This window comes from Prorops nasuta, unplaced genomic scaffold (genome assembly GCF_024137725.1).
Source record: "Prorops nasuta isolate Cenicafe-Biocafe unplaced genomic scaffold, Cenicafe_Pnas_1.2 PNAS00012, whole genome shotgun sequence".
Taxonomy (NCBI): domain Eukaryota; kingdom Metazoa; phylum Arthropoda; class Insecta; order Hymenoptera; family Bethylidae; genus Prorops; species Prorops nasuta.
The window spans coordinates 7016759-7039195 of NW_027116809.1; the positions used below are offsets into that span (position 1 = coordinate 7016759).

A 22437-nucleotide genomic window follows, 5' to 3' on the forward strand; every position below is an offset into this window, starting at 1 on the left:
TTCCCTTGAATAGCAACAGGCACTGTGCTACCGATGTTTCTTTCTGAATGGAATCCTTACACACTCGTTTTTAACTTTGAATAGCCTGTTGATTAAAGTCTGTGGTTATGTATACGTAAATATTTATAAACATTAACATTAAAAGGAAATGAACACATGAGCCTATATTAAATAATGCATAATAACAGGAATTTAAAGAAATTTTAATTTAAATACTTACAATTAATTACTACTCTGCCTTAAAATGTGTCCTTGAAATTAAAATTGACAAGTTGCACCTATCCTTCCAGCATCGTATTACCCATTGAATCATTTTGCCCGTGCTTTCCTCTTCGATAAATAATGTACCACTTTTTTTCTACCTCCAAGGGTCAGAAAATTTGTTTCGTTGTCTAATTTTCCTTCTTTACAGTGAATGGTACCTGTAATACATTAACCCATTAACGTCCAAAATGTCAAAATTTCTTGCACGTTTTCAAAGTGATTTTTTCCTATGTAATTGGCGTTGAAAAAATTCTTGAACCACATATTCTGATGTAAAATTGCATGCTCTTTCAGAATCCGTTGCCAGAATCATGATAAAACTCACAGGAAAAGAGATATGCTCGATTGAAACATAAAAAACACCTAAATTTTCGAAAAAAAAAATTTTTAGGATTTTTTTTCGAAGTGTTACGGTGAAGATATCACCTTGCGACCGTGATCAAAGGTGATCATGGGAGTTGAAGTTTAACAGGGAATTTTTTTGTTGACCTTGAACCATCGCTTCTTTACAAAATGGCGGAAAAAACGAATTTTTTTTTCAATCTTCATCAACTTTTTTCTCGAAATCTATGGTCTTTAGAAAAAAATTCATAAAAACAAAAATGCCTTAGAATCGCTCGAGGAACATTCTCAAATTTTTTCAGAATTTTTTGAGACAATTTTTGATTTTCCGGGAAACTTGTGAAATGGAATTTTCAAAAATTGTCTCAAAAAATTCTGAAAAAATTTGAGAATGTTCCTCGAGCGATTCTAAGGCATTTTTGTTTTTATGAATTTTTTTTTAAAGACCATAGATTTCAAGAAAAAAGTTGATGAAGATTGAAAAAAAAAATTCGTTTTTTCCGCCATTTTGTAAAGAAGCGATGGTTCAAGGTCAACAAAAAAATTCCCTGTTAAACTTCAACTCCCATGATCACCTTTGATCACGGTCGCAAGGTGATATCTTCACCATAACACTTCGAAAAAAAATCGTAAAAATTTTTTTTTTCGAAAATTTAGGTGTTTTTTATGTTTCAATCGAGCATATCTCTTTTCCTGTGAGTTTTATCATGATTCTGGCAACGGATTCTGAAAGAGCATGCAATTTTACATCAGAATATGTGGTTCAAGAATTTTTTCAACGCCAATTACAGAGGAAAAAATCACTTTGAAAACGTGCAAGAAATTTTGACATTTTGGACGTTAATGGGTTAAGAAACCACAAAGTATCGTTGCTACAATGTACACTTTAAGTACACTTAAATAATTATACTTATCTAATTGCTCTTGGTTACTTCCATGCTCATTTCCTGCATATTTTGGCTATCTCCAGTGTTAAAAAACCACCTGATTTCTTCTTATGCTTCAACAATATGTCCATAGTCCTATTAAAATCCACACCTGTCAGTAGAAATCACTCAGCCGGTTTAAACTTCTAACCTCAACGAGTGACACATGTCAATCACACATTCAGCACTTACACATATCATTAGTTTACTACTACAAGCTTGCACACACCAATAGGACCTAACAGTACTATCAGGCGACTGCGCCTGCGCGTTGGTTGATTGTCTATTGCTGGAAGGTAGCGCGTAAAGGATAGAAGATATCCAATATACGTTTACTACGCGAAAGAGCGAGAGGTCCGATGGAGACATCAAAATTTGGTTGGAAATATGTTTAAGAAGGATAAACGCAGACAAAAATAATTAATATATAATACAAATTATATATGTTTCATGAATGCCTACATCGATTTCTTTGTTTTTTGTATTATTAAGCTTCTTCACATTTCCAATTAAATAAACCCATACAAAATATTTATTTCTCCTATACTAAATTGCATTTTCTGTAAAAAAATAAAATAAACAGGATTTGGCGTCGGGGCGGTGTGTTCGGCTACCCCCCCGTGGCTGATAGGGTGGCTGGCTGTTGTGGTGCGGCTGATAGGGTGGCCATCAAGGCCTGAAAAAATCGAGCGTTTAATCTGAAGGGCCCGGGATTCGATCCCGGGTCATTTGGGGTGGTAGCCGAACACTTTGCCACGACGCCAAATCCTGAATCGAGAATATTTGTTCAAATTTATTCTAATAAGCTTTGTTATTGCTCTGTCCTTATCCTTTACTTATACGTCATGCTCTCTCTTTCTATCGCTTATAATGTGTGTCATATTTATTGAGTGACTGCGTGTGTATGCGTGCTGTTTACACGCACGCTATACATGTATCCCTAACAGCTGTAGTATTGTTTTCATAGGTAGCCGATAATGTAGGAGTCAATAGCCCGTGGATTTATCGGCATAACAGTAACGAAGGTTATTAGAAGAAATTGAAACAATTATTCTCGTTAGAGGATTTGGCGTCGTGGTAGCGTGTTCGGCTACTACCCGGAGGACCCGGGTTCGATCCCCGGTTCCTCCAAGATTAAAAGCTTGGGCTTTTTCAAGCCACCCGAACGGGGGCAAGCACCTCCACCAACCACAGCCGCTTAAAAAATAGTTTAAATGACTGGGTGGTAGTCGAACCGCGCCCCGACGACAAATCCTCTTTTTTTTAATAAAATTATTTATACCAGGGGACAGATATATAATTAATAGCAATATATATATATTGCTACGTAGTCCTTATATTTATTTTTCACGTTAGGATAATTTTATGTGTATCAAATTATTATTTGCAGTTTTCTTAATTTCTTGCATATTTTCTACAAATTTTTGTTAATCTTCAACATCAATAATTATTGTTAAGAGGAATGTGAATATCAAAAATACTACGTTTCCATACCCACGAAGCTTTAAATATTGCACGTGGTGCGCGTGGCGGTATGCGCAGTGTGCCTTTGCGAACGCGTATGCTGTTGCAAGTTTAGGAGGAGGACCTGTCAAAACAGGTTTTCTGTGCGGTGTTTTGTCATATGCAGTAGTGCTACATTTTGGTTAATTTTTCCCATGAATGGTGAGAAATGAAACTCATTCATGAGAGAAAATTAACCCAATAAATGTACACAAAGATTCTGCTTAAGAAAGTGCTGCAGATATTGCTTAGGAATAAAAGTGAATATTGGATATGCATATTTGTCATAAAATGTGTATCATACCCAATCTGATAATTATTCCTCTCAAGAATGTGAAGTGGTGTTTTTGTGTAGTGACAAGACATTGACCATACAGCATCGGTCAATGTGGAAATGCTCAATCAATTTCAATTCATTGAGCAATTTCTTTCTCACTGCGTCTTGACAATTAGAACGTTTGCCAATTGCACAATAGTTATTCAGAACATTCTTCATGTATGCAAGTGATTATTTCAATGTGCTACTATAAAATGTGAATGGTGCACGTAATCAAGTACAATCAGTTCTACGAAGACAATGTTTCCTTGATTAGTCAATCTTTCGTTGGTGTTTGGACATGCTATTGTCAATGTGAAGTTTTATGTGATATAGAAGGAGTGACCTCATCATAGAAACTACACAGGTCTAAGGGACATTCAACTTTACAGTTACTACCACAGCATTCATGAAAAATCAAAGGAATAAGTTTGCCATCTTTACATGACAGACTGCGGTCTAGATGAGTACAATAATTTCAAACATAATTTTGCATTGTATTAACATATAAAATATAAATTTGGTGCATACATTAAATGTTTCTGCTGAATGACAGAAAAATGTAATATAATCATAATTTATTTTAATGGTTATTAAAGTAGACTGAATGTTTGTGTATATATAAAATGAATTATTGTTACCATTCTTCTACCATTCAGCAGAATATTGAAATCAGGACTATAATACATTTTTAGATTCAATTATAAGCAGTTTGAGCGTTGTGTGAACCATTGAAAGTTCAAATAATCTAACTGGCCTTAAAAACAAGTATCACAAATCTGACAGGAGTCTTTTCCACCTTTCACTCTCATTCTTTTCAGGAAACGACAAAAATCTGTCCTTTACAAATTATTAGAGTAAATTCCAAGCAGTTTTGGCTTCGTTTCACCCATAGTAGACTTCAAAATTACATATGGCCTTGAAAATTACCATTATAAATATAACAGGACACTTTTCCTCCTTTCACTCTCATGCTTTTCAGGAAACGACAAAAATCAGGCCTTGACGAAATTTGAGAGATATTGTCAAGCAGTTATGGAGTTTTTTGACCCATTGCGAGCTTCAAAATTCAATTTGGCCTTGCAAAATCTTGTAAAAAATCTGCAAAGAGCCCTTTCAACCTTTGACTCTCATGCTTTTCAGGAAACAACAGAAATCTGGCCTTGACGATTTTTCAGAGATATTGTCAAGCAGTTATGGAGTTATTTGACCCATAGCAAGCTTAAAAATTCAATTTGGCCTTGCAAAATCTTGTACAAAATCTGCAACGAGCCTTTTCAACCTTTGACTCTCATGCTTTTCAGGAAACAACAGAAATCTGGCCTTGACGAATTTTCAGAGATATTGTCAAGCAGTTATGGAGTTTTTTGACCCATTGCGAGCTTCAAAATTCAATTTGGCCTTGCAAAATCTTGTAAAAAATCTGCAAAGAGCCCTTTCAACCTTTGACTCTCATGCTTTTCGAGAATCGACAAAAATCTGGCCTTGACGAATTTGTACAACAAATTGCAAGCAGTTTTGGCTTCGTTTGACCCATAGCAAGCTTCAAAATAACATATGGCCTTGAAAATTTCCATAAAAATTCTGACACATGTCTTTTAAGCCTTGCTTTTCGAGAATCGACAAAAATCTGGCCTTTACGAATTTTTACAGCAAATTGCAAGCTGCTTTGGCTTCGTTTGACCGATAGCAAGCTTAAAAATTCAATTTGGCCTTGAAAAATCTAGTAAAAAATCTGCAACGACGCTTTTCAACCTTTGACTCTCATGCTTTTCAGGAAACAACAGAAATCTGGCCTTGACGATTTTTCAGAGATATTGTCAAGCAGTTATGGAGTTATTTGACCCATAGCAAGCTTAAAAATTCAATTTGGCCTTGCAAAATCTTGTACAAAATCTGCAACGAGCCTTTTCAACCTTTGACTCTCATGCTTTTCAGGAAACAACAGAAATCTGGCCTTGACGAATTTTCAGAGATATTGTCAAGCAGTTATGGAGTTTTTTGACCCAGTACGAGCTTCAAAATTCAATTTGGCCTTGCAAAATCTTGTAAAAAATCTGCAAAGAGCCCTTTCAACCTTTGACTCTCAGGCTTTTCGAGAATCGACAAAAATCTGGCTTTGACGAATTTGTACAACAAATTGCAAGCAGTTTTGGCTTCGTTTGACCCATAGCAAGCTTCAAAATAACATATGGCCTTGAAAATTTTCATAAGAATTCTGACACATGTCTTTTAAGCCTTGCTTTTCGAGAATCGACAAAAATCTGGCCTTGACGAATTTGTACAACAAATTGCAAGCAGTTTTGGCTTCGTTTGACCGATAGCAAGCTTAAAAATTCAATTTGGCCTTGAAAAATCTTGTAAAAAATCTGCAACGACGCTTTTCAACCTTTGACTCTCATGCTTTTCAGGAAACAACAGAAATCTGGCCTTGACGAATTTTCAGAGATATTGTCAAGCAGTTATGGAGTTATTTGACCCATAGCAAGTTTAAAAATTCAATTTGGCCTTGCAAAATCTTGTAAAATATCTGCAAAGAGCCCTTTCAACCTTTGACTCTCATGCTTTTCAGGAAACAACAGAAATCTGGCCTTGACGAATTTTCAGAGATATTGTCAAGCAGTTATGGTGTTATTTGACCCATTGCGAGCTTCAAAATTCAATTTGGCCTTGAAAAATCTTGTAAAATATCTGCAAAGAGCCCTTTCAACCTTTGACTCTCATGCTTTTCGAGAATCGACAAACATCTGGACCTTGACGAATTGGTAGAGAGAATTGTAAGCAATTTTAACGTTAAATATAATTCGTTTATTAAAAATATTTGAATATTAGAAAAAAAAACACGTTACATTATAAAAAATTCATGAAACAAAAAAATATAATAATTAAAAACATAAGTATAAGATATTAAAATAAAAATTAAATTTAAAAAAAAGAGGCTGGCGAGGAGGGATTACTGTGGAGGGTAATATTGGGGCTGGTAGGGTGGCTGTTGTGCTGGTTGCTGGTAGTACGGCTGTTGTGGTGGTGGTTGATAGGGTTGCTGATAGGGTAGCTCCTGTGGTGGTGGCTGGTAGTACGGTTGTTGTGGTGGTGGTTGATAGGGTGGCTGTTGTGGTGGTTGATAGGGGGGCTGTTGTGTTGGTTGATAGGGTTGCTGATAGGGTGGCTGCTGTGGTGGTGGTTGGTAGGATGGCTGCTGTGGTGGTGGTTGGTAGGATGGCTGTTGTGGTGGTGGCTGGTTGGATGGCTGTTGTGGTGGTGGCTGATACGGTGACTGTTGTGTTGACGGATAGGGTGGCTGATAGGGTGGCTGATAAGGTGGTTGTTGTGTTGGCTGATAGGGAGGCTGATAGAGTGGCTGATAGGGCGGCTGGTAGCGTGGACGGGCTGCATACGGCCGGGGAGGCCGGTAGCTGTCCAAGAGCCTGTTCATCTGCAAATAAATCTGATATAAACATGTGTAATGTACAGTTAAGGTTGCATATAGATTGAACTTTGATTGATTGTTGAAAGAGTTGGAGAGAGGGGGGAGGTATATATTTATCTCCGACCCCTCGCACATCGAAAGCTTTTGCGGCTCTTTTTTTTACAAAATGTTGATTTTGTATAGTGTGCAGTCTTTCATTCAACGATCGAAGTTCAATCTGGAAAAGAAGGTTTATATATTTATACTTACAACGGTGCTCGTTATTGTCACCGACCCCCCCTCCGTATGCTGCTGCTGCTTCTTTTTTCTCTCCCTCTGCGCCAGCCTCTTTTTTTTATTGATGGCCCTTTTTATCTGTAAAAGAGCAAAGAACTTTTAGATTGCTAATTATATAAAAAGATAGGTAAGTAGAACTAAACGCAATATAATACTTACTATCTGATCGGCCGTGAGCCCGTCTGTGGAGGTGCTCGCCTCCGTCTCGTTCGAGACGGTGGTGCAGACCTCCGTCTGGTTTGAGGCGGAGGTACTGGCCACCGGCTCGATCGAGACGGAGGTGGAGGCCTCTGGCTCTTGAGCCGCGGAATCCACGTGACGCCTCCTCGTCGTCGGGACGCTCAATGCCCTTGACGAAGAAGGCGTGCGTGGATTCCGCGATCTGGACGTCCGAGGTGCGGGCGCTGGTGCGACGGAGGTGCTTGCCCTTGTTCGGGGCGAAGGGGCTGGTTGTGGCAGCTGTGGTACGGTGGAGGTGCTTGTCCCCGTTCTGGTAGCAGCGGTGGCTGCTGGCGGCTGTGGTACGGTGGAGGTGCTTGGCCCCGTTCCAGTGGCAGCAGTGGCTGGTGGCGGTTGCGACGCGGTGGAGGTGTTTGCCACCGTAATTGAAGCATAGGTGGCTGGCGGTAGTTGTGGTTGGTTGGAGGAGCTTGCCTCCTGCGAGGCTGGCCGGGCGGATTTGGGGGGCCCCTGGGTTCTTTTCCCCCGGGGGATGTTACCCTTCCTCTTTGGCTGCAAAGGAAAAATTTATTAGAGTACCATGTACATTATTCTATTTTTCATGAAGCTGAAGTTGGCAGTCACTTTTCCAGCAGGCAGTTTCGATTGCAATTAGATATTAAAATTTTATTCTTAATCGGCCGCGTACCTTAAAAAAAACTATTGCATCGTATTCTTTGGATAATTCATTGTAAGAATATGCATCTTCAAAAAATTAAAAAAATTTCCTGTTGAGCAGACATTGGTTTTATTAGGTGCAACACTTATGCATTGAATGAAGCTGAAACTGACGGCCAGAACTAGCGGCCAGCCGACGACGCTCAGCGAAACTTTTGTCACGGACTGCATCATTCTTAAATATTCAAAATTAGTACACATGCTAAACGCAAAGAGTAGCCAGACTGAAAATTTGTACATATATTCCTTATAATATATGTAAGACAATAGGGCTATAAAGATTTTGGGGCAGCGCTTCCTATTATGTTTAAACAATAAAAGTTCTCATATCTTGCATAATACGTGGAAGCCAAACGCAAAGAGTATTTTCAGCCCAGATACCCTTCGCGTTTAGCCTGCTCTTATTTTGCAAGATATGAGGACTTTTATTTTTTAAACAATAGAGGAATCGCTGCCCCAAAATCTTTATAGTGCCATTGTCTTACATATATTATAAGGAATATATATACAAATTTTCACAAAAGTTTCGCTGAGCGTCGTCGGCTGACCGCTAATTCTGGGCGCCAGTTTCAGCTTCATTCAATGCATAAGTGTTGCATGTAATAAAACCAGTGTCTGCTCAACAGGAAATTTTTTTAATTTTTTGAAGATGCATATTCTTATAGTCAATTATCCATAGAATACGATGCAATAGTTTTTTATAAGGTACACGGCCGATGAAGAATAACATTTTAACATCTAATTGAAATCGAAACTGCCTACTTGAAAAGTGACTGTTAACTTCAGCTTCATTATTTATCGCCTGAGCTTGCTGCATTGTGCCTATGGGTGGAATACGATGCCAGTGATAGTCGCATCGTGTCCCACTCATAGCCTTCAGCTCGCGGGGCAAGTCACTTGATGTACCGTAGAAATTCACCTGAAACCTTTAGCCTTATAAAAAAGAGGAGAGGCTGTCTACCTTTTTATATACAGAACAGACATAACAAGTACATTGTATAGCCAATGCTGCAGAAAATCCCACCCCCCTTATTATCCCTTTCCTCATCATAGGCTAAAGTACAATAACACATGAATGGTAGAAATTATTTCATTATACAGACAACGGAATCAATAATATTGAAAATACTATTAGCTGTTCGACTGCACAATGAGACGTTTCTACTATTCCAATCATGAAAAATAATGATCTGCAATAAACTTACCATTTTCAGCGTCCTGCACAAATATCCTTACACAAAAAGGGAACTGGCACTGCACCAAAACACACGGGCACGTCCACGCACTAACAATGCTATACTAGCAATGCCGGTAATACCCGGCTCGCGGCACGTGGCGATAATAGGCGGTGCTGCGATGTCGCGGCGCCCCCCCGCTGCATCTACAGGGGCGGACCAAACTGTATATAGGGCTAAGCATGGTTTCTTGAAAAGCATGAGAGTCAAAGGTTGAAAGGGCTCTTTGCAGATATTTTACAAGATTTTTCAAGGCCAAATTGAATTTTGAAGCTCGCAATGGGTCAAAAAACTCCATAACTGCTTGACAATATCTCTGAAAATTCGTCAAGGCCAGATTTCTGTTGTTTCCTGAAAAGCATGAGAGTCAAAGGTTGAAAAGCGTCGTTGCAGATTTTTTACAAGATTTTTCAAGGCCAAATTGAATTTTTAAGCTTGCTATCGGTCAAACGAAGCCAAAGCAGCTTGCAATTTGCTGTAAAAATTCGTCAAGGCCAGATTTTTGTCGATTCTCGAAAAGCAAGGCTTAAAAGACATGTGTCAGAATTTTTATGGAAATTTTCAAGGCCATATGTTATTTTGAAGCTTGCTATGGGTCAAACGGAGCCTAAACTGCTTGCTATTTGTTGTACAAATTCGTCAAGGCCAGATTTTTGTCGATTCTCGAAAAGCATGAGAGTCAAAGGTTGAAAGGGCTCTTTGCAGATATTTTACAAGATTTTGCAAGGCCAAATTGAATTTTTAAGCTTGCTATGGGTCAAATAACTCCATAACTGCTTGACAATATCTCTGAAAAATCGTCAAGGCCAGATTTCTGTTGTTTCCTGAAAAGCATGAGAGTCAAAGGTTGAAAAGCGTCGTTGCAGATTTTTTACAAGATTTTTCAAGGCCAAATTGAATTTTTAAGCTTGCTATCGGTCAAACGAAGCCAAAGCAGCTTGCAATTTGCTGTAAAAATTCGTCAAGGCCAGATTTTTGTCGATTCTCGAGAAGCAAGGCTTAAAAGACATGTGTCAGAATTCTTATGAAAATTTTCAAGGCCATATGTTATTTTGAAGCTTGCTATGGGTCAAACGAAGCCAAAACTGCTTGCAATTTGTTGTACAAATTCGTCAAGGCCAGATTTTTGTCGATTCTCGAGAAGCAAGGCTTAAAAGACATGTGTCAGAATTTTTATGGAAATTTTCAAGGCCATATGTTATTTTGAAGCTTGCTATGGGTCAAACGAAACCAAAACTGCTTGGAATTTGCTGAAAAAATTCGTCACGATCCAGAGTTCTGTCGTTTCCTGAAATGCATGAGAGTCAAAGGCTGCAAGGGCTCGTGGCGGATTTATTATAAGATTTTTCAAGGAAAATCTTGTTATTAGTCATAGAAGTTCGTCATGCCTCAGAATTCAGTACTTTATTGAAAAATAAGATAATTGGGAGCTAAAAAACTTCTTATTAGGTCTTGGTTCGGTTTATCAAGGCCTAATGAAAATTCCAAGCTTTCAATGTGTCACAGGACGTTGAAGCTACCAGTAAATTATTCTAAACATTCGTATTCGATAAGATTTCCATCGTTTATATCGTCAAATAAGAACATTCTATTCTGTAAAGGTCTCTTCATAAGTTGTAATCACATTTCCAACCGTAAAATCAAATGTTCCAGCTTCCAATTTTAGCGTACTTCACCGCTAAATGACTGCACTCTAATTCAACGACGCTCTTTCGTTCATTAGCTTTAGGTTACCAATTTTTCTTCATTTATGTCATGAGTGTTGGAACAATATTTCTGAGTGATGTCAAACCTGTGCGAAAAATATGCATGCAATAAACAATAAGTCAGAAGGTCGTAGTACGCATAGGCACCGCTAGGCGCCTCCCCTAATAATGTTATTATCGGGAAATAGATCGATAATCGGTGAGTCTGCTACAGACCTTTAATAAGTGAACACGTGCGTTTTTCGAAAGTGCCAAAACAGGTGTTTTAGTGGTTCGTGGTCGCTGTTTGTAGCAGAATCCTCCCCAAGGCCTTTCTCACCAATTTGGTAAGTGATTTTGAAACATTTTGTTACAAAGTGTGTGTAATTGCAGTGACAGAATAAGTTTTTGTTGCGTGTAGGTTATGTAGTTTACATACTCTTCAATACTATTGATACTTGTAAATCAAGAATAATTTTGAAATTTAGTGTTACTAGAACGACAGCAAAGACTTATAAAGACACTGCAAGAAGTTGCATGTAAACAAACGCAGGTAGTAGAGAGGGCCAACGTGACAACAGTGTCAGACCGCGGTTTCTAATGCATCTCTGGCATCTGATCTGTGATGATAAAAGAGATTTCCTGATGTTTGTCAAGATTTTCAATTTGTTCTTGACTTAGCATGATAGCTCTAGGGGAGTCAATACGGAAAATAGGACAGTATGGAATATTCTACCTTCTCTCAGAGATTTTATGGCGCTGAAGAGAGCAGAAAGTTTCAGCTGAAAGTTACGGACGTATGTTTAGAATCGCTGCTCATGCTTAATTTTGCCAAAAAACCTAATATTTCGATGGCGCAGAAGCTTAAGTTAATCGAAAAAGAAAACATTCATTTGATATTTATTGAAGAAAATGACTTAGCTCAATTTTTTTTACGGTCATTAAAAAATGTCATCAGCAAGTCATTCACGACTATTATCAAGTAACAGGATATTTTTTTCATTTCTTTCATTGATACAGTCATTTAGGTTATAAAATTCAGAAGAGAATGATGCTACTTTCGTGAGGGATCGTGTCCTTTTTGTAATACTTTTTTAACATAGAAAGCAGCGATGCAGGAGAAAACACATGTTTTTCAACCTTCGGTTAAAATTTTTATGTAGCAGGACATTTATTATTTTTTTTAAATCATAGAGTCTTGTAGCCCATTAAATTCTGAATAAAACAGTATACATTTCTTATGGGTTCATGACTCCCCCCTTTTTTAACTTAGAACTAGAACATTTTATTACATAAACTGACGTTTTCTATCTTTGGGCTGCATTTTTTAAATAGCAGGCATTTTTTCTAATTTTTTTCACACATACAGTCTCAAAGCCCATTATATTCTGAATAAAACGGTGTGCATTTCGAGATGGTTTGCAACACCCTTAATGTCCTTTTTTAATCAACAAGTGAACAGAATTCGGAATAGATGGATAAACTGACGTTTTCTATCTTTGGGCTGCATTTTTTAAATAGCAGGCATTTTTTCTAATTTTTTTCACACATACAGTCTGAAAGCCCATTAAATTCTGAATATAACGGTGTGCATTTCGAGATGGTTTGCAACACCCTTAATGTCCTTTTTTAATCAACAAGTGAACAGAATTCGGAATAGATGGATAAACTGACGTTTTCTATCTTTGGGCTGCATTTTTTAAATAGCAGGCATTTTTTCTAATTTTTTTCACACATACAGTCTGAAAGCCCATTAAATTCTGAATATAACGGTGTGCATTTCGAGATGGTTTGCAACACCCTTAATGTCCTTTTTTAATCAACAAGTGAACAGAATTCGGAATAGATGGATAAACTGACGTTTTCTATCTTTGGGCTGCATTTTTTAAATAGCAGGCATTTTTTCTAATTTTTTTCACACAAGTAGTGGTAGCTAGGGGGTTCCTGTGACACGGTGGTGAGGGGAGTGCGGGTGTGCGGGGGGAAGTGTCTTGGGTTCCTGTGACATGGTGGTGAGGGGGGTGCGGGTGTGCGGGGGGAAGTGTCTTAAGAGAGCTGGGGTATATTGGGAGATGAGGGGGGTGAGGGTGTGCGGGGGGAAGTGTCTTCTTAAGAGCTAGGGTTAATTGGTTGGTGAGGAGGGTGCGGGTGTGCGGAGGAAATGCTTTGGTTATGGGGAGTGAGAGAGAGAGAGATCCCTCTCACCCTCTCTTTCTCTCTTAGAGTCTCTCACCCCTCTCCCATCAGCCTAGGGCCCGGATGGTTAATTATCCTACGGGTCCACTAGTTCTCTAAGGCTTACCCCCTCTCCCATGTCACTAGGGTCCGGATGGTTAGTTATCCTACGGGTCCACTAGCAGTGATGCTAGATTGCGGACGCTAGCACTCCCCACCAAGCGTCCATCTACCCACCAATACATGAAGCCGTTCAGAGCGTCCATGTGAAACCCTGCTACTCGCTGCACAAACACCATTACTTGGGTGCATCTATGTTTCGGCCTTCGTCGCGTAACCTCGGTATGTCTCGACTGCGAGGGAGAGCGGTATAGTTTTCTCGGACCTCTCTCTCCCTCTCTCGAGTTCGCTTGTACGGTATACCTAGCCTAGCTTGAGTCAAATGACATAAGGTAGTGAGAGAACAACAAATATTATTTTGTATTTTGATTTGATTTCACGCGTTTGAAATTTGTTAGATTGTAACATATGTGTATGTATATTATTTAATATGTAGATTTACTTTAAAATTAATATAAATAATTGTAAGAATTGGAAGGTTTTAATAAATGCTAAAATAATTATATATATTTAAATTACTTAATTTATTATTTCTTATACATCCATTGAAAACCTGAAATACTAACTAAAAAGTTGGAAAAGGAAGAGAGAAAGATAAAATAATATAAATATATAAGACACGAATATTTTTAATTATTTTTATTAAAAATAATTAAAATTAAAAACAGGTTGTGGATTTCCACCTGCAGTACCACCAGCACTATTATTCGGTGCGCGTGTTGCACCTCTTCCGCCCCTTCCACCTCTTCCTCCTCTGCTATAAACTTGGTGCCGACCCAAACTTCTTTCAGCATTCGGAGCAACCCAAAATCTTCGTGCCCGTCCTCCACGTATGCCTCTTTCTGAAATGAAAAATAAATGAGTTACAGAAATATGCATATTTATATTTGCTATGTATTTAAAATAGAGTCTACTTACGATTTACATTGGGTTGGTCCTGTAATCCTACTTGAAGTCTGGATCGGCCAAGAATAGCAACCTGTCGTTGCTGCTGTCGTTGCTGCTGTCGTTGCTGCTGCTGTTGTCGTTGCTGCTGCTGTTGCGGCTGCTGTTGCGGCTGCTGTTGCGGCTGCTGTTGCTGCTGCTGCTGCTGCTGCGGCTGCTGCTCCTGCTGCGGCTGCTGCTCCTGCTGCGGCTGCTGCTCCTGCTGCGGCTGCTGCTGTTGTTGCTGTTGCTGTAGCTGCTGCTGGGGTGGATGCTTGGCCATCCACTCCCTCACCTCCCGCGCAAACCCCTGCTGCTCCCTGAGGATGGGCCCAATGGTCTCCATTGCCTCCTCCAGCCTCCTTAGGCGAGCTTCCAGGCTAAGGGGTTGCCTGTTGTAAGCTGTAATAAATAAAAATTTATTGTAGATGCCTATTGCAAATGTTAATAATTAATTAGTAAGGTTTCTATTTACGTACTTTCCATCGCTTGTCCTTCATTGGCCATTCTGTAAAATATTTTAAGAAATATTAATACAAAGTAGTTCGTTGGCTCTAAGTTATACTTTTGACAGTTATTGTAGACGTAATCACAATTAAGTAAAGTTTGAAGTTATTTTAATGTAATGAAATATAAACAAATTTGTACACAAAATTTAACAATACATAATGTATGTTGTAGGTAAAATTACTTACATTGAACAAAAATTTGCAATCCCTGCGATGCGTACAAAAGTAAGGACACTGATCGACTGTGACTTTAAACTTGTGACAGGGAACAAGTCAAGTTAAATTTTTTTTCATACTTCGGTTGCTGTAGCTTCCTTGGAGTTGCCAAGAAAGTGGTAGATAATGTTTGTTATTGTTAAGTAAATTTAATTGAAGCACCAATAATTAATTTACTTGCACATCAGTAAGGATGATTGGTGAAGTGGCAGAAAGCACAACGACAGAATTAGCGTTCGCTGGATCGAATCCTACTTTTCTTTTTATTTTTTTTTTTAATTTCTGCTTTTAATTTGCAGTAATAATGAATAATATTAAGGAATTTATTCAAAATGTTCATGCAAAAATTGTTTTAGATCGCTTTTCTCTTTCTCTCCATATCAAGAGTTATATTTCTCTCTCTTTCTCTCTCTCTCCATATCAAGAGTTATATTTCTCTTTCTCTCTCTCTCCATATCAAGAGTTATATTTCTCTTTCACTCTCTCTCTCTCTCTCTTTCTTATTTATATAGCTACATGGCTATCACGTTCTACACAAAGTCGTTTATGATGTATATTAGCCAGTATTGCTAATAGTGACAGGTACGAGGAATAAATACACAGTTCTTTTCCTTCAAAATAGAAGCAAGTGAATTCGTGTAATTAATTGGTGCATTTCTTTTATTGGTGATAGAGAAAAGAATTTATCGTGACAAGGGTATATGTCATTGTTTGAGTGATTCATTTTCAAGTGAATTTAAACACACAATTTGAAAATTATCTGTGTGACAGTTAAGCGCTTTTTGTGCTTTGGTGGCAGTGACAGACGCGCTTTCTTTTTACAAAGGATATCCGCTTCTTGTTTGGCATCTGAACTGCAAATTGTGAGTACTGCAATATTGTTCATATCGTATTTAAATTATGAGTTCAAAGGATAAGGTCTCAAAAAATAGACCTAAAAAATTTAAATACGAATGGTTTGATGACCATCCTGAGTGGAGAGTTTGGTTGCAGGAAGTACCAAATGATGCCGATAAGGTGTTTTGCGTTGCCTGCAATAAAACATTAGCGTCTGGCAAATGGCAAGTCGATAGACATAGTAAAGCCCAAAATCATGTTGAAAACATGAAAAAATTAAATATTTCAGAAGTTCGGGATTTTACAATTCCTAGTACTTCTTCTGCAGAGGAAAAGCTTAGCTTTAACGATAGAGTTAAAGTGGCCGAAATTAAATTGGCAACATTTTTTGTAGAGCATAATATTCCTTTTTCTTATAGTGGAGAGTTATTAAATATCTTTCAGGAAATTGGTAAAGAGCCAGGCATTTTGCAATCTATGTTTCTAGGGAGATTAAAATTAACTAATATTATTAATAATGTTGTATGTCCCTATGAAACGAGACGAATAACTGATACTTTGAAGCACCAAAAGTTTTCAGTTTTGGTAGATGAAACGTCAGACATTAGCAATGAAAAAAAGATGACTCTGCTAACTAGATATGTCGACAATAAATCATTGTGTGTTCAAACTGATTTGCTTCAATTAATCAACTTGGACGCAAGTGATTGTTCAGCGGAAAAGATATTTAATGCATTTTCCAATGAACTTATTAAGAAAGAAATACCATTATCAAATATTATTGGTCTTGGTTGTGATAATGCTTCGGTGATGATTGGAAGGAATGATTCGTTCAAGACGAAACTTTTAAAGAAATCTCCACTATTGGTTACAATGCCATGCATTTGTCACTCATGTGCATTGGTAGCCTCAAATGCATCTAAAGCTTTGCCCTCTGCATGCAGCAGCTTCATAAAAAATTTAGTAGGTTTTATAAGAGGAAGCCCAAAAAGAACTGCGATTTTTAAAGACTTTCAAATGTCTTTTATGGGAGAAACAAGTAATATATTAAAATATGCTGAAACCCGATGGCTATCGCGTCATCAATGTATCCAACGTATCTTAGAAGAGTGGGATACATTACATAAATTTTTGTTGGAGCAAGTAGCAGAAAAAGTAATTCAAGCAGAGCAGCTACTGGTTGTAATGGAAGATATAGAAACAAAAGCATATTTATTGTTTCTCGAACACGTGCTTAATAAAGTTAATTCTTTTAATGCTTTTTTCCAAGCACGCGAAACCAAAATTCATAGGTTGTACGAAGCTTCTTTTAAGTTGTTAATGTTCTTTGTACAAAAATTTATGAAGCCTGCTCTTATAAAAAAAGAAATATTTTTACCTAATTTGCGTAATATAAACTTTTCCAGGATGGACAATCAGCTTCCCATTGAAAAAATAGATTTGGGTTCTGATTGCGCAGAATACCTGGAAAATAAATTAATAGAAAATAAACTTTCTTCAGATCAAATGACATTAATTCGTCAAAACTGTTTAGCTTTCTTGATAAAAGCAAGTCAAGAAATATGTGATCGTTTTCCTATTTCAGATAGTTTCTTTCAAAATTTAAACATTTTAAATAAAGAAATAGCATTATTTGATAACGATCGAGAAAATACTTGTTTAAAATTATTGCAAATTTCCCGTCGTTTAGGTATTTTCAATGATGAATGTATTAAACAAGAATGGATATCATTATATACAGAGGAAAGCTCAAGTGTCAAAGCTTATTGGTCTAAATTGTCTTTCGATGATATGTGGAAGGCAATATGCTTTGTAAAAACCTGCAATAACGAAATAAAATATCCTCACTTACGATCATTGTTAAATATAGTCAGATCTCTTCCACACTCAAATGCAGAAGCAGAGAGGTGCTTTTCTATATTGCCAGATAACAAAACGAGAAAGAGAAATAAACTTGGGCACGAAACATTAAATTCCATTTGCGTTATAAAATATGCATTAATATCTAAAAAAGAAACATCTCTTACAATGACTGTCACAAGAGATCATTTACAGGCTATGTGTAGTGACATCTTATATTCATCAAAACCTCCAGGAAAAAAGAGTCAATTAAATTTATGTGCTCTTGATGATAACAGTAATGACGAAGTAAATATTGATATTAATTATGATTTGTAATATGAAGGTCTCTCTATTTTAAATGTGTAATTTATAATCTTTGCATTATAATAAGGTGTGCTTTAAGCGCCTACTTTGCAAAGATAATATTTTCAGGATAGCTATTTAAGCGCCTACTTTGCAAAGATAATAATTAAAGGATAGCTATTTAAGCGCCTACTTTGCAAAGATAATAATTAAAGGATAGCTATTTAAGCGCCTACTTTGCAAAGATAATAATTAAAGGATAGCTATTTAAGCGCCTACTTTGCAAAGATAATAATTAAAGGATAGCTTGAAGCGCCTACTTTGCAAAGACATTTAAAATTCAAATTCTCTAAGTATGTGATCAATTGTATAATATTTATTTTTCCAGGAATTGTTAAGGGGGTTTTAGTAGGTATACATTACAATAGTTATTTTAACTGATTTGCTATGGAGTCCTACATAACCTATCATGGGTATGCGTAATGCATTTCCCCCTTAACATTAAAAAAAAAAAAAAAAAAAAAAAAATAATTAGTCTTTATCCTTTCTTCCATTCCTTTTCTTCCTACATTGCGTAAGTATATTCGGTATATTAATGTTTCCATAAATGTTTAAGAAATAATAAACCGGATAATATATATATATCTCATTGAACATTTATTAAAAAATTCCAAATCTTTACAATTATTTACATTAAGTTTTTAATAAATCTATTAAATAATATACATATACATATGTGTTACAATAAAGCTAATATCAAACGCGTAAATATTAAAATAAAATATGTAATAATATTTGTTATTCTTTCGCTTTCCTATGTTATTCGGCTCAAGCTAGGTGCAAGCGAATGTGAGAGAGAGAGGGAGAGAGAGGTCCGAGAAAACTATACCGCTCTCCCTCGCAGTCGAGACATACCGAGGTTACGCGACGAAGGCCGAAACATAGATGCACCCAAGTAATGGTGTTTGTGCAGCGAGTAGCAGGGTTTCACATGGACGCTCTGAACGGCTTCATGTATTGGTGGGTAGATGGACGCTTGGTGGGGAGTGCTAGCGTCCGCAATCTAGCATCACTGTCCACTAGTTCCCTAAGGGTTACCCCTCTCCCATCACCCTAGGGCCCGGATGGTTAGTTATCCTGACAGTTACCCAGATAACTTTTTTTTTGTATTTTAGTTAGTGGAGGAAAAAGTTCCAATTTTCTCCACTAGGTGGCGATCACGAAAATTACGGGGAACAGCTACACCGCTAGGGGGGTCCTCAGCATCTTACGGACTACCATTTTTTTTTCTTAGACCTGCCCTCGGAGGCTCTTTTCTCCCCCCACATACTTATCTTAGACCCTCCCACTATTTTCCTACTATAGACCCGACATTTAACTTGATTTCACATTTTTCCTTAAACAATGAGCACTAGGTAGATTTTTTTCTTTTATGAGTTAGTAACAATTATAAAGTGCTTTTTTCATTTTTTTCTTTTTTCTTTTTTCTTTTACGGATTAAATTAAGGGAAATAGGAGTAGGGGAAAAGAAAGAGACTATTAAATAACATTTATCATATAATTAAAAACGAACATGAAACTTATATAAAAAACTAATACAATTGAAACTTATATAAAAACGAATATACAATAATATTTAGCCCATTCAGCTAATAACAGCTTCTGAAACATAAAAAAATTTATTAATATCAAGTAAATTGCGAACTTAATTTTTAATATTTACCTTTTATTTGTTTCCGCACCCACTTTGCGAAAACATCTACCTCCTGTTTCACACAGTGGATAGGCTTTTGTGTTTTTCGCGTAATTTTAATTTTATGCAGCTCACAAGGAATAATGTCTGTTTTTATATATTCAATTAAGCAATCGAATTTTGGACAATTAAAATTTTCTAAATTGACATTATTAATATTCATTATATTTAATAAGTCACGTTCGAAGTGTCCACCTTTATATGCAACCACTGGTTGCACACTGTCACATTCAATGATTTTTAGAAAATCATATATTTCATTTTGTGAATATCTTTCATTTCCCGTATTTCCATATGCAATTCCGTGCACATTATTAAACACAAAAGATGCAGTTTTCCGGTCAGCAATAATAAAAGTGTTCATTGATCCACAAACTTTAAACGCACCATAATGTGTTAAGTTAGAGTATATATTTTTAATAGCCACTTCTTTGTACACTATCTTCTTATTAACGATAAATCCATCCACATCTATTATGTGCGTGATATCTCTTAAATGATGCATAATGTCAGAGTACCTGAAGATTCTGTGACTAAAACTGAGCTGAAGATTCTGTGACTTAAACTGAACTGAAGACTACCCTACACGCTTCTCAAGATTTTTTAAATGCTGTAAGGGATGTGAAAAATTTGATCTGTGGTGGGAGGTGACTAACCAGACACTCTTAGATACACCATTGGTCCAAAGAGTGAATAGTTAAGGATAGTGGGAGAATTGAAATACTTGGTTTGAAGAGAAGGGGAAAACTTTAGAGAAACAAAAAAAGAATATATTTAAAATAAAGGCAAAGTGTAATAAATTTAGTATTAAAAACGCTAACATGATGATCCCAACGTTCGTCGATTTTCAAGGATTCCATTTAATGGATAAGACATTTATAGTTAAAGAATTTGCAGTTTTACAAGAACTAAAAGTGCATCATATTTTATTTTCACCCCCCTTTCCACATACTTGGTTAAGTGAAGAGGAGAGAAAGAAAACAGAGTAAGTATATTTTATAAAAAACAACGAATTATTATTTTCAATGAATAAGGAATTTCTTTTTCAGTTCAATCTTTTTCAATCATCATGGCTTAAATTGGATGGATGGTTTTTCACCATATTATAAATATAAAGATATTATAAAAAAATATGTATATGAGGAGACGGTTTTTGTAAAAGGGGTGGAAAAGTTAAATTGGTTAAAGAGTATTTGTGATTTAGAAATTAGTAATGTAGATGAATATGTGTGGGGAAATTATAATTTAGAAGATGGTTTATATAATTCACAACTTCCTATTTGCATGAATCATGAAGGTATATGCGCACTGAGAAATGTATATTATATGAAATATATGTATGAATCAAAAATCTAGAATATATGTATATTTTAAACTTGAATGCATTCTTTTTACTTCAACGCGAAACCTGATCCGTAAAGTATTTATGTTACTGAAGTGTCTCGGAGACTGATTATTTGAAGGGTTCTCCATCTAAGATTTTTCATTAGTTTCACGCTGATCATTTAAACGGAAAGAACTACGATGTCGCTTCTAAATAGAGTTTTAAATAGCCAGGATGAATATCGTGAGTGGGTACGTGATTGTCGCGATTACATTAAAAAATTGAGAGTTGCTAGCCGCAATGCACGTATAGGGGCAAGGCAGAAAATATTTACGGAAATTGCTCAGATACAGTGTCGATTAATCAGAGCAGCAACAGAAAAAAGTTATTCTTCAAATCACGCTCTTAAGAATCCCGATTTAAGAACTCAGCATGATTATCGCGAGTGGGTTTGCAAGTGTCGTGATTATATTCGAGATTTGAGAGAATCCAACCGGAATGCAACTCCAGATGCTATACAGAAAAATCTTGCAGAAATAAAATGTATTCGAAAGTTACTTCTCCATGCGGCGAAAAATAAAAATTCAATTGGAGCGGGCATTAATGCGGAAAAGCTTATTTGGAAAGATCTTGATTCATCATTTAAAAGTCGAATGTGTAGTGGTATGATAGTAAACACTAATTATATCGAACCACATGAATTTCTATTGGCAGCATCAGAAATGCTGCAATCCTACATGAACAAAGTATTCAGTAAAGTAAGCGCTGTTAAGATAAATATGGTATTCAACGGACAATTTATTTGCAAGGAAATTAGTGATATCAAACATATTTCCACAAAAAATGTGATTTTATTCAAGACTGATACTTTTAGTGATTGGTATAAAACAAACGTCATAGATAAAATTTTAACAAAATTAGGTGAATTTCAAGAGCGTGATAGTGGGTGGGCTTTGGAAAAAATATTAAATTTAATTATGAATATTAATCACTATAATCCACTACATGCGGGCTGTGGAATCGACCTTCCAAAATATATTAAGAACAAACATGCAGTGATAAACATACAGAGTGATGATAATACATGTTTTGCATGGGCTGTAACAGCTGCACTCTATCCGACTTTTTCAACTAAAAACCCACAACGACAATCTTCATACCCCCATTTTAAATCTGTTTTCAACGTCAGAAGTATAACATTTCCAACCACATTAAGGCAGATACCTAAATTTGAAGAAGATAATGATGTGTCGATTAATGTTTTCACCATGGTGGATGAGCAGGAAGGGCAGGAGAATAAAATTATTGCACCTCTTCAACTCACAAAATGTGAGAAATCGAGACATGCGAATCTTCTTCTTCTCGAACATCAAGGTGCAGCACATTTTTTATGTATCACGAATCTTTCTCGCTTGCTAAAGAAACAACTGACTCGAAAAAAACAATCTCATCTTATTTGTAATCGGTATGTTATACTGTTTATATTTTAATATAATTTTATTTAATGTTTATATACTAATATGATTTTTCTCTTAGATGTTTACACTATTTCTTCAATGA

The 22437-nt window shown here is 36.5% G+C and overlaps 2 protein-coding genes across 2 annotated transcripts; one reads left to right on the top strand and one right to left on the bottom strand.

Annotated features, from left to right (window-relative positions):
* Window positions 1-6304: 6304 nt before the first annotated feature.
* LOC136777898 (uncharacterized) lies at window positions 6305-14600 on the bottom strand. Its single transcript, XM_066734478.1, has 6 exons — window positions 14573-14600; window positions 14095-14495; window positions 13895-14011; window positions 7217-7789; window positions 7031-7135; window positions 6305-6787 (listed from the first exon to the last, which is right to left on the bottom strand). Exons 1-6 carry the CDS (start codon window positions 14598-14600, stop codon window positions 6305-6307), a joined length of 1707 nt encoding a protein of 568 aa, XP_066590575.1.
* Window positions 14601-15718: 1118 nt separating this feature from the next.
* Window positions 15719-17833, top strand: LOC136777899 (zinc finger MYM-type protein 6-like). Its single transcript, XM_066734479.1, has one exon. It carries the CDS (start codon window positions 15719-15721, stop codon window positions 17831-17833), a length of 2115 nt encoding a protein of 704 aa, XP_066590576.1.
* The last annotated feature ends 4604 nt before the right edge of the window (window positions 17834-22437 follow it).

Coding starts and splice junctions, on each gene's coding strand:
- LOC136777898 (XM_066734478.1), bottom strand. CDS start 14,600: ATGGCCAATGAAGGACAAGCGATGGAAA. Junction 14,012..14,094: donor GATTACAGGACCAACCCAAT/GTAAATCGTAAG, acceptor TTTTCATTTCAG/AAAGAGGCATACGTGGAGGA. Junction 6,788..7,030: donor TGACAATAACGAGCACCGTT/GTAAGTATAAAT, acceptor ATTTATTTGCAG/ATGAACAGGCTCTTGGACAG.
- LOC136777899 (XM_066734479.1), top strand. CDS start 15,719: ATGAGTTCAAAGGATAAGGTCTCAAAAAATAGACCTAAAAAATTTAAA.